This window comes from Trichomonas vaginalis, chromosome II (genome assembly GCF_026262505.1).
Source record: "Trichomonas vaginalis G3 chromosome II, whole genome shotgun sequence".
Taxonomy (NCBI): Eukaryota; Parabasalia; order Trichomonadida; family Trichomonadidae; genus Trichomonas; species Trichomonas vaginalis.
In genome coordinates, this window is record NC_067204.1 from 24,540,849 (window position 1) to 24,553,227 (window position 12,379).

General features: G+C 35.4%; 4 protein-coding genes and 2 pseudogenes across 6 annotated transcripts, besides 1 other annotated feature; 4 read left to right on the forward strand and 2 right to left on the reverse strand.

Annotated features, from left to right (window-relative positions):
• Nucleotides 1-12,379: part of a mobile genetic element that runs on past both edges of the window.
• Nucleotides 7-888, reverse strand: TVAGG3_0602910 (uncharacterized protein; the record flags this gene model as incomplete). The annotated part of the gene is made up of 1 exon (XM_001580769.2): nt 7-888. The coding sequence occupies one exon, from the start codon at nt 886-888 to the stop codon at nt 7-9; it is 882 nt and encodes a 293-aa protein (XP_001580819.2).
• TVAGG3_0602920 (protein of unknown function, DUF4106 family) lies at nt 1,937-3,360 on the forward strand (the record flags this gene model as incomplete). Its single annotated transcript, XM_051239802.1, has 1 exon — nt 1,937-3,360. A coding segment is annotated over one exon (1,424 nt), but the record flags the coding sequence as incomplete, so codon positions are not given.
• Nucleotides 3,434-4,594, forward strand: TVAGG3_0602930 (protein of unknown function, DUF4106 family; the record flags this gene model as incomplete). Its single annotated transcript, XM_051239803.1, has 1 exon — nt 3,434-4,594. One exon carries the CDS (start codon nt 3,434-3,436, stop codon nt 4,592-4,594), a length of 1,161 nt encoding a protein of 386 aa, XP_051097627.1.
• TVAGG3_0602940 lies at nt 5,297-6,233 on the forward strand (annotated as a pseudogene). Its single transcript has one exon. A coding segment is annotated over exon 1 (937 nt).
• TVAGG3_0602950 lies at nt 7,975-8,597 on the forward strand (annotated as a pseudogene). Its single transcript has one exon. A coding segment is annotated over exon 1 (623 nt).
• Nucleotides 11,056-11,751, reverse strand: TVAGG3_0602960 (KilA, N-terminal/APSES-type HTH, DNA-binding family; the record flags this gene model as incomplete). The annotated part of the gene is made up of 1 exon (XM_051239804.1): nt 11,056-11,751. A coding segment is annotated over one exon (696 nt), but the record flags the coding sequence as incomplete, so codon positions are not given.

The following is a 12,379-nucleotide window of genomic DNA, read 5'->3' on the forward strand; positions in this document are numbered from 1 at the left end:
AAATTGTTAGTCTTCTGGTGTGAATTCGGAGGACTCTTCTTGGATTGAGTCTTGTATTTCCTCCTCCTCTTCTTCCTCCTCCATTGCTTCTGGGAAGAAGTCTTCTTCTGGGTCGAAGACATTATATAATGTGTAATTGAATGACACATTATATCTTTCTTTGAGTTCGCTCCTGACAAAGAACTTAGTTCCAGGAATACAGAAGACTTCTGTGCGTTGGAAAAGCTGATGTCCTGGAACAAATTTGGCAATTAGAGACTTCTTTTTTCCGAATTGTTCAGGAGTTTCCATGACGACAGTAACAACATCTCCATCTGCGAGGTCTTGTTGTTGTTCGGAAAGGTAAAGAGCAATGATATAAATGGTTGCTGCGTTGAATTCGAGAAAGTCGAATTCAAATTGTGTAGTCGTATAGCAGTCAAACCATTTTGTACAGTTGTCTCCGAACTCGTCAGTGTATTCATCTTGGTCATATCCGTAACTAAAGACTTGGAATTCGGCAATTCTCTTGTCGAATGACCGTTGCATGTAACGAGGAAGATTTTGACGAACTTGGTATAAAGTTCTCAACATTATGAGCTTAGTAAATGTTGGAAAATACTGAACTAAGACATCGCTAAGCTCAATTGGACTTGGAATTGTCTTAGTAAGTTCAATTGAACTAGCAATTGCTTTGTTCAGAACTTCACAGAACTGAGTATTGTATATAGCGTCTGGTTGTGTGTTTTCTTCGGCGTCTTTGAGATATTTAGAGCAAATTTGTTGAAGAATTTCTCTTAATTCGCTGTTAGACTTTTTGGCGGTTATTCTAACAGCTGTGCCAGTTCTTGGAGGTTGTGGGGCTTTGGCTTTGGTTAGCGGTTGAGAATTGTTAATGTTGGCTTCCATTAGACAAAAATAAACTGTTTTTTTCGGACTACTCATAGAAAAGTTTAAAATAAACCGTTTTCGTCAACGGTAACCCCCTCTATTTTTTTATTTTATTGAAAGGTCTCCGTTGGCAAACCGTTCCATCTCAAATATTGAATGAACTATAAACGTTTTTTGTTTTCTATACATACTTTTTTGTCCAACGGTAAAACTTTTTACACAACGGTTTTTGAGAGTCGTCGCCGTTGACTTTTTTGTAGAGCACTCAAAATAGTACAGCTTTGTCTGGACAAGTAAGGGTCTATCGTCGCTACAGGAAAAGTTACAGGCGTTCCAAGGAAGTATACTTTGAGAAGACTTTCCCCCTTATAGAATGAGATAAGACGGTTATTTTACAAAACTGACAACACTTTGACCGAGTAGTTTTTTGTGCTGAACAAAAAGTGTCATATAAACATCTGTCAAAAACCGCTTTTTAACTTCACTTAAAATGCCACGTAAGCTACGTAAGAATATACGTAAGAGGAAGAGAGCATTGAAACATCCAATAGTAAAACTGACACCACAACAACAGTTGCAACAACAAATGCTGAATGACCCCACTATGTTGCAACAAATGTCAAGCAATCCTATGCTTTTAAACCGAGTTGTTGGTGCACAGAGTGGAGGTTTAAGAGCGGCACTTTTAGCGAAAATGGCAGGCTATGGTGGAGCTGCAGACGGAACAGCATATAACCCTCAAAGTCAAATGAATTTGAGTTCACTCAAAAATCAAATAACAGATGTCAAAAAGTCAAACATAGACATACAGAAGCAAATAAGTGAAAACGAAAAGAAACTAGAATATGACAGACACACAAAGAAACTAAATGAGTTAAACGTAGAGAAAAAGAAGAAAGAAGAACAACTGAAAGAACTAAGTACAGAGGAATATGCGAAAAAAGTGTCAGAAAAAGCAGCAGAAGTAGCAAAAATGGAACAAGATGTCATAAATTTGAAAAACCATACTACTCAATATAAAATACTGAAAGATGAAGAGATAAAACAAAAAGCCCTGAAGACATATATGGATAGCGATGAGTATAAAAAAGAAGTTGAAGCAAATGTAAAGGCAGAAAAACTTTTACAGTTGCAAAACCAAACCGTACAGTATGAAAACTTAGCACAAGAAAGTAAAAATAACGACGCGGCTATGCAAAAGGCAATGAAAAGCGCAGAATATATAAAAGCTAACAATGACTGGTTAGATGCCCAAGCCAACGCTAAAGCAGCCCAGCTTATAGGGTCAATAAGGACAAAAATACAAGCGGATGAAGACAGTTCAAATGAAGCTTTAACAAATGCTGACTTTAAGAACGCTTTCGAAGCTCTTCATAGTAAGGTGAAACAAGTGAACGACTTCTCATCTGGAAAGAAACTGAAGTCTGAAGGTTTCGACAAAGAGTTAAAAGAAGTAGCACAAAATATGACGAAAATAACAGATGCAGCAACGAGACAGGCAGTTCAAAGTGCCTATGACGCCGTTAGAGCAACTGTTGTGAAAAGTCAAGAAAAAGAGTTACAACAGACCAAAACAGACCTAGTAAATGCTTTCTTAAGAACGAAAAGTCAGGTAGGACATTACGCTGCAGATGGAACATATGTGCCAGCTGGTGGAACTTATATACCACCAAACCCTCCAAGAGAAGCACCTGCACCAGGACTACCTAAAACATTTACATCGTCACATGGACATAGACACAGGCATGCACCAAAACCAACACAACAACCAACAGTTCAAAATCCAGCACAACAACCAACACAACAACCAACGCAACAACCAACAGTTCAAAACCCTGCACAACAACCAACAGTTCAAAACCCTGCACAACAACAACCACAAACAGAGCAAGGACATAAAAGAAGTAGAGAACAAGGAAACCAAGAATTCTTAAAAATGCTTAAAGAAGAGTGTGGTTTCCCAGATACTGTTGACTTTAGTGACAGATATAAAGAAGCTATTGGAAAGTTCAAGGATGGAAATACTGACCCGAACCTATTTAGCTTTATGGCTCAGCACCAAAACGGATATAATCTCAAACCTGGAAAATACAAGCTCGCTAAGGGATATGATTTAATAGCATATCATCCAAATGACATGGATGAATTTACTCCGAGATATTTGATGTCAGAGCTAAATGACAATTCAACTTTCGTCATGAAACGCGTAAAAAATAGAGACGGAACGAAAGAACAAAAGCTTATGAATGCGGATGACGTAGATAGGGAAATTGTTGAAAACGGTCTCGGAATATATGAAATGCCAGCAGATGAGGTACAAGAAACTCCACAGGAAGAACTAGTTCAGATACAACCAGACATGGAAGAAATAGTTCAGCAACAACAGCTAGAAGAGCCTGAAGGAAACGAACAAGTCCTTCCTTTGGAAACTAACTTCACAGAACTAGATGAAGATTTGGAACAGCCGAAAAATCTTGACCCTCAACAAGAGTATGCGGAGAATATGGAATATTTCCAAGAGTCTAAAAAAAATTCGGCTGACATAGTAGAAGAATATCGAAAAATGTTTGCCGACATACAAAAGACTCCAGCACCAGATGAAAATATTCAGCATAGAATGAAAGTACTGAAAGAAAATGTACACAAATACAACAACCCTTTTTACTTACGAGCATTTAACGTTCAATCTTCGGATGAACTCGGTGAAGATAAAAGGTTAAATTTCAAGAAAACATATAGAAATGAAACATTGTTTAAAGTTCATTCAGAACCTAACCAAGATGGAAACAAACCTACTTTTGTTTCTGCAGACGATGGAACTACAATGAGATGGGGTCATAAAGCTAATCCAGATAGGTGGTTCATAAACTTACAACCACAATTCCAAGAAGTTGTAGACGCAATGGAAGTCAATGGTGAACGAGACATAGCTGGTATTTTAAGCGCGGCTTTAATGCCATTGAAAGATATGAAAGATGCAGATATTTTGGACCAGTATGAAATGAACATGGCTGATGGAAATATAACACCTGACGTTCTAGAACATTTATCTCAAAGAACTACACAGAACCATAGAGATGGTATATTTGGTGAAGAGTTTAGAAAGAAAGTTAGGGAGGGAGAAGGAAGAGAACCTATTGTACATGACCTTGCAAACGAAAGTTTACAAAATGTCATAAAAACTTACTTTGCAGACAATGAACTGAGAAGGGATGAATATTTAAGAAAACTCAAATGGACAGTACCAAATGAAATGTTAGTATTGAAAAACATGTTCCATGACAAAATAAAACCAACTACAGAAATAAACGACGCAAGACTGAAAGATTGGGTAGAAGCTTTCCCATTCACAAAAGATATAGTTGGTAACATGGAAAGAAAACCAGAATGGCTACAAAAACATATATTTGGAAACGAGCTTATTCCATATGGACAAGCTCTGTTTGAAGAGCTTGAACCAGAAACTCAGGAAAGAGTCATGCAAACAATACGCAAAGACTCAAATACAAACTATGACAAACTCTTTCTAGGATATAGGTTACCTGAGATGGGCGACCAGAGCCAAAAGGCAAAAAGGACATGGGAAATTTGCAACATACTAGATGAACATAATGCAAAGATGCAACAACTTCAAGCAGAGGGCAATGAAGGAAAAAGAAGAGTTAAAAACTCAGTCAGGAAGAAAGTAAAGCTTGGTCCACGTGGGTTCTATTATGACATATAAATCCAACTATTCTATATTTTTACTCATATGAAATGTACGCCGCTCAGAATATAACGCCAACAGTTTTGGATGCTATGAATGGAAATGTTTCCGAATGGTATAACGAATGCGACAATGCCATTAGAAGGTCAGAAATAGTTCCTGGAACTTACGAATATACAACTGCTGTTTCTTATGGAAACGTAGGTGAGTTTGGAGAAGGTTCTTCAACAACAGTAGATATTGCTTGCGACAGGTTTCATATAATTTCTATTGACAACTCTTTCTTATACGTGGAACAAGACATTGAAATAAAACCTTCTGCCAAGTTGTCTGACAAGAAAGGTTGCAATGGAATTTTCTATGTCGGATACCAATATGCTCCAGAAGTTTTCATGGGATATAAGATATATTCTAACTCTGACTTAGTTCAAACAGTAACCTGGGCAAACTATGAATGGTTCGCTTTGAGAAACTCAGTACAACCACAAGCTAGAGAACAAACAGACCAGTATGCAACTATTGAGAAAATAAGAAGACTTGACCCTAACGTTCCAGGAGTTTATGTTGACCTTTCTGGACAAACTGCAGCAGCAGTAACCAAAGTAAAACTGAAACTTAGAGTTCCTTTGTCATCTTTCCTCATCTTCAGGTTTTTAAGATACTTGCCAAACTGGGCAGGAAAAATTTCTATCGAACTTACTCCAAGCAAAAATAACTTAGTCATTGCACCAACACAAGACCCATTCACTCTTACAGACGTAAAGGGAGCAAATCAAACGTCATTCGCCGAATTTTGCAAAGACAAAGTTGACTTAGACTTTGGTTTCTCAAACCTCAACACTGAAGTAAACTACTACTTCAATGCTGCTGGAACTGCTTGGGACCCAGTTAAGTTCACATGCGAAAAGTTTGAATGCAAGAGAATAGAAAGCAGACTTGCAGTCTATATGTTGGACCCAGATATTTCAAATGCTTTAGCTGCCAAATATATTGCAGTTCCACTTATGTTCCCTATACACCAAATATCTGTCAAAGACTTTGCAGGTGAAGTTGGAAACCAAAGTGCTGACCCAGGTGCAAGAACAGATATTGCCTTAACAACTGCAATGAAACATGCAGATACTATGTTTGTACTGTTCAGACGAACTATAAATGACTATTCTTGTTTCTACAACCCTGGTATTAAATATCATATAAACATAGATGGCAAATATATCCAAGAGAAGAATATTCTACAGTTGAGGATATGAGGTCATACAACTTGACATTAGATGCTATGAACTTTAACAACAACTTCACAACAACCATTAACCCTGAAATGCAAAGTTCTATTATGCCATATGTGAAAGTATGGACCCATACAGGAGCTCAAAACACTCAATATACAAATGGAGACCGTTCAAACTTTTGGCTTGGCATTCCATTTGCTGACTCAGAAGACTTTATGGGTGGTATTTCAACTGTTGGTACTGTACAAATACAATATACTGGTGACAGAGACGGTCCAAATGAATTGAAAGCAAAGAAGTTTACAAAACCAATAGCACTTTTCACGGAAGATGCTCTTTTGAAAATTCGTTCGATGAAACCTGCTGGGGCTCCTCAGATTGGTATAACGACAGCTTCCATCGAGCAGATTTTGGCAGCAGGTCAGTAAGTTGTTCTTGAACTGACTTCTCTCCGTCAAATATTGACAGTACGCCAGTTTTGAATAATATTGTATTATAAACTTACCTTTAGAAATATCGGTCAGTTTTGTTGTTATATTTTTGTCTGCTTCAAGAACTTTCACCATTTCGTTATACCAACTTTCTTTGCTTTATGAAAATATTTTGGTTCAGCAAAGACTGCTATTCTATAACATTTTCCATTGTTTGTATAAAGAACTATTCTGTCAATGTATTTGTATTGTTGTGTGTGTAAACTTTGTTTCTGCTTCAATTCGAAGAGATACTCGAATACGTCCATCTTTTATTCTAAGTAAAATGTCATTTCCGAAAAATAGAAGCGTGAGTGTTTCAAAAGGTTTAATGGCGGTGGCAGATGTGAAGTTAAATTCACCAACTCAAACAAACAGTCAAAGTGTTGTTGTCAATGTCAAAGAAAGAGATGTTGAAGTGGGAAACCATACGAAGACGAAGATGGTATAACAATAGTTCCTGTAAAAGAACAACCAACATACCCTGAAGTTAGCAGAGACTTAAGTTCTGTTGCAGATATTCGAAACGACTACCAACAACTTAAAGACAAACTTAAAACTCAGGAGAAGATTTGTCAAGCTTTGGGTATAATGTTAAACTTGGTCGAAACAACCCTGTAAAAGTGAACTCATATGTCATCGCACCTCATGAAATTTTGAAAGAACTATTGAAACTTTTGACAGAGGCAGACGATATAAACATCAAAGAAATAGAACCCGACATTGCTTGCTGTGGTGTTTCATATAATGTCATTGACAAGATATACGTTATGAAAGGAGGTGAAACGTTGAACTTAAAATATAGTTTCCCAGACGTCATAAAAATATTTGACGACCACAACATTTCATTAAAATTTTTGCTAAGTAAATGGCAGAAGACATAGTGGTTTATACTATTACGACTAAAAACCCTGAGTCATATAATTCTATAACAACAAACTTACAAAGTCCTCAAGGACGATATTGTAAACTGACCTTAAACGATGACGACTAAAGCCTGTTTTGCTCTTTTGACACCAGAAGACTTTGTTGTTGTGAATGGTAAAAAATACTTCTTTGAAGATACTTACTCAGATATACCACCAACAGGTTTTGTTGACTTATTTAATACTTTAAGGACGGATGTAACATGTGCTGCAACTAGAGCAGGTTTCATTATGTTTGGATGTCCGACTGAGTTTACTATAAACGATATGAGCTATAATACAAAACTTATATCTGGTTTTTACTACCAACAGTTTCCTATAACAGGAAAAGGTGTCATACAAGGAATGTCTGTTCCATTGACTTTAAGTACACCAATCTTATATATTGTTTCAAACTTAGGTTCAAAGTGTTATTCGAATGTCGACAGAAACTACTACCAAAAGATACTCATGCGTATAAACAACACTTTCTCTGCTGGTTTGCCTATTGTTCATTCGAATGCAGAGTTTTCAGCTTAGTAAACTCAAACACTTTAGCAAACATAAACTTAACCTTAGTTGACGCAAACTTTGTTCCTGTAAAACTTTTATGTCCTATGTATTTGTCAATGACGGCAGAAAGTTTCGAATTGAAGATGCAACTGGTGAAAGTATTGTATTACAAGAACAACTTCAACAACAAATAGCTCAAGAACAACAAATGCAACAAATGGAACAAATGCAACAACAAATAGCTCAAGAATAAAAAAATAATATTTTTTTATTTTATAAAAATGTACAGAATAGATGTTTCAGATTTTTATGACTTCCAAGCATTCAGAAATATGTGTCCATTTAGAGACTATAACAAAGCAGTCGAGAATTTGAAACGTTTAGTCATTTATGTTGACTCTGCCCAGAATGTTATGTCATGAAAGAATGGGATGTTGTCTTTAACAAACCAAGAGCAACAATAGTTTCAGAACAAGAATGTAGACAGAAACTTAAGAAAATAAAAGTCGTACAAGTTGGTATGAAGATGTTAGATGCTTGGGATATTTATTGTCAAAGTTAGAAGATTTTTCAGTTCGTGGTATAAAGTTTTATACACCTTCTCCAAACTTCTATTCTATCTTCACTGGATATAAATACGAACAAGTAGAATGGAAAGAAAATGTTATAGAAGCTTGGTTAGACCATGTCAAAGAAATTATATGCAATGGAAACGAAAGAGTCTATGAGTATATCTTATGTTGGTTTGCAAACATCTTACATCCAAGTGCTAAAATGAAACTGCTCTCATTATAATTGGAAAACAAGGAACTGGTAAGAACACTTTCTTTACAGATATCTTATGCAAACTGTTAGAAGGTTATTCGAACCCGAATATGACAAACTTAGAAAACATCTGCGGTAAATTTAACTCTTCAATAGAGAATATGAAACTTATAGTATGTAACGAACTTCAAAGTATAGATACAACAAAAGTTTTGAACTCAGATGCTTTGAAGAGTCTTATAACAGACAAAGTTGGAGTTGTTGAAAGAAAATATAAAGACCAAAGAGTTTGTGAAAATGTTGCAAATTTCATCATGGTTTCAAACAACGCCGTTCCGATGAAGTTAGAAAGTTCTGACAGAAGATATGTAGTTGTCAGAACGTCAGAAGCTCATATGCAAGATACAGAATATTTTGACGACTTAGCAGAAACTTTGACACCTAACTTTTACAACCACTTGTTCTCATATTTCATGACATTAGATATTTCTAAGTTCAATCCAAGACAAATTCCATATACCGAAGAGAGACAAACATTGTTAGAAGCAAACAAGAGTGTATATGAACTGTTTATAGATGAAACTGACTTTGAGTGTTTAGATGAAAGGTCATTGTACGATGAATATAAACAATATTGTCAAGAATATGGTTATATGACAGCGTCTAAACGTACATTCTTGGCAAATGTCAAAAGTCTTTTAGACGTACAGAATGGTGTATATACAAAGAAAAATTTTTATGAGTAAATTTTAAAAAAAATATTTTTTTATCCGATAGAAAAGATGGCAAAATTCATTCAGTAAACAAGTACATGTCAGGACTTAAAGAAGAACTAGACCCATTCACATATTTGAATGTTTACTTCTACCATTTTGAAAAGTCTTCATTTGAGCAAAGTTTGGAACATCGAACCAGTTAAGTTTGCTATTGTGACTAAAAATGGTGCGAAATTTGAAGACTTAGACATAGAAGGTTTGTTAGCAGTCAAAGAAAATTTTGACAGAAAGGTTCTCAAACCTTAAAGAAGGCAAAGCATACAAACTTGGTTATACCTTTATGAACCAAAGAAAGCAGACGACTATGAATATTATGAGTCTAAGATAGTTGAAGTTCAAGGTAAATTGGGTAAAAGATTTTAGAGTCTAAGCCAGTGTTTACTCCTAAAGAGGAAGAGAACATTGACATTGACCCAGAAATGTTCTAAAAATAAAATTTTATTTTTACATGTCAAATTTCTTTTTCTCTGGAACTGGTTCAGGTTCTTTCTTCTTCTTCTACTTTCTTCTTCTTCTACTTTCTTTTCTTTCTTTTCTTCTCTCTTCTTCTTCTCTGGTGGAGTTATGTCAAATTTGGCGCAACCATATTTATGTAAAAGTTCTTTGTCCTTTAATAGCTCATTATTTGTTTTCTATTTCATCTTCAAGAACAGCGCATGTGTTCTTTGCATTCTAAGAACTTTTGTTGGACTTCATCTCCAAGAGCGTCATCTCTGTCAACAAGTCTGTCATTGACAAATTTTAAGACTTCTCTGCTTGTTTTATGGTTCTTGTCATATTCCCAGAAACAGAACTTTAGAACAAATTCACCTTTCTTGTTTACACTATGTAAGATTTTATGGTCGACAGATGTTTTGCTGTCGAAAAGCTTGTCTCGAATATAGATAGCGAAATCGCTAGACATTTTCTAAAAGATAAAAATTTTAATTTTTCTAAAAATATGTTAGAAAAAAAGTTTGCTGACATTGACAAGAAATTTGAGAATGTTTTGAAGAAAAAAGAGGAAGTTAGAAAATGCTCAGATAAAACCCATACATGACAAGTTCTTATTTGCTCAGAATGGTATAACAGGTCTAATCGCACCATGGGTCGGGTAAGACTTTCACTTATCTTAAAATGGCTGCACAACAACAAGAACTAGATGAGAAGAACCCATTCTATGAGTTAGTTGTTATTGTAGTACTTCTGGTCAATTTGACCAAACCGTCAATTCGTTCAAAGATATTATAAGAAGTCTAAGTTAGTATGTATAAAAGATACTGAGTTGTTAGATTGGATAAAGAAGTACAAAGAAGAGTTTTGAAGTACAATGCTATAAATGAGTATATGTCAATTCGAAGTTTAAAGACCCAAATGAGGAAATGCAGAGAATATTAGAGAAGAAACACTTCAGAAACAAACAGAAAGAGATAGAATACATTTCGAAGAAATTGCAATCTTACGATTGGAAGACTTACCCTCATAGATGTCTTCTTATCTTAGATGACTTTGCTTCTCATCCTTTGTTAAAGAACAGAGAACAAGACATGTGTCGAATTCTTAAGAAGCTCAGACACTTTAACATCAGTTGTCATTGTGTACAGACAGCCAAGAGTTTAAGTAAGGATGTAAAGAGAATACTTACTGACATTGTCTTTTCCTGGATTGTCCGAAGACGATTTCATGGAACTTATGAAAGAGTCCATGGCAGGTAGTTTTGACAGACATGAACTATGGGAGAAGTACAAAGTCATACAAGACCTCATACTTCTTTCAGAATTCATATCTACGCAAACAAAGTTCAAATTGTAAAAAGTCAAGCTTGAAAAATAAAGAGTTCATCTACTCTACTTGTTTGAAGTTGTCAAAATACTCTGTTATTTTTTCCTTCAGTAGCGGCAAATCTTCTTTGAATGTAAGAATTGTACAACCTTTAATATCATAGTGTGTTTGAGGTAACGTATCTTGAACTATTTGTTTCACATCTTCATTCGGTGTCATTGAAATCGGTAAGTTTTCGCGATAGAACCAATTTCTGTCAGATTTGTAAATCTTAGCAAGGTCGTAAAAGCTTTTGTTGTTTCTTCTGACTAAATGCAACATAACCATATCTCTGTCTTCTTCATTTTCCATCTCTTCAGTGTAAATCATATACTTATAGTTCTTTTCCTTTCCTTTTGGTACCGAACGTGGTATTCTTTTCTGTATGGTTTTGTCTTTTGCTTCAAGCTTGTTCTCTAGCTCTTCACGTTCTTGTCTATGAATTTCGTCAAGAAGTTTACAAACATACCATGAATAGCGAGCTGAAGCCCATTGTGCCACATTATTTACAAGAAGTCTATGTACATAATATCCTCTCAAACCGTTTGGCAATTTTTCACGATTTTCATAGAGTTTTGGCGACTGGGGTTTTTCTCCCACTCGCTGTTCTTCACGATTTTCAGAAAAAAGTATGTCTCGCTGTGCTTCATTTAATAGTTCAATAGTGCTTTGGTTCCTAAACCAGTCTTTAGGAAGCTTAGTATCTGGAGCAAAACATGCTGTCAAAATACTTTGCATTTGGTACATGTCATCTTTGACCGAACGAATGAGACGTAACTGTTTGTTATACTGTATGTACTCATATTCTTCATTTATAGCTTCATGGACTATAACTGTTGTTGTGTTCTCTGTTGTTGACATATCTGTCTTTACATACAAAATAAAAAAATAAATAAAAATAAAACTAACTTTATTTTTTCTATCTTAAGGAAATTCATGATTTTCATAGAGTTTTATGCAAGACCGAAAAAAGTCTGTCTAGAGAAATTTCACTGTTTTCATAGAGTTTTTTGACGACTAAGGTTTCTTACCTACTCGCTGTTCTTCACTGTTTTCGTACGGAATCTCTACCCTCGGTTTTCCGAGGGTAGCAATCTTATGCCATTTTACTTAGATTTTTGTGCTGAATTCAATAAAAATATATTTTAGGGTAGAAGGGTATATCTAACCTGTTTTCTACCCTCTTTTCTACCCCAGTTATTTTATAAGCGTTTTACATGGTAAACGTTATTTTTACATGTATTTTTCAGCAACTTCGTCAAATACTTTTATAGCTTTAGCTATCTCATCTACTTCAAACGTTTCTTTACCTTTCGTGGGAGCACCATACATTTTCTCAAACTTT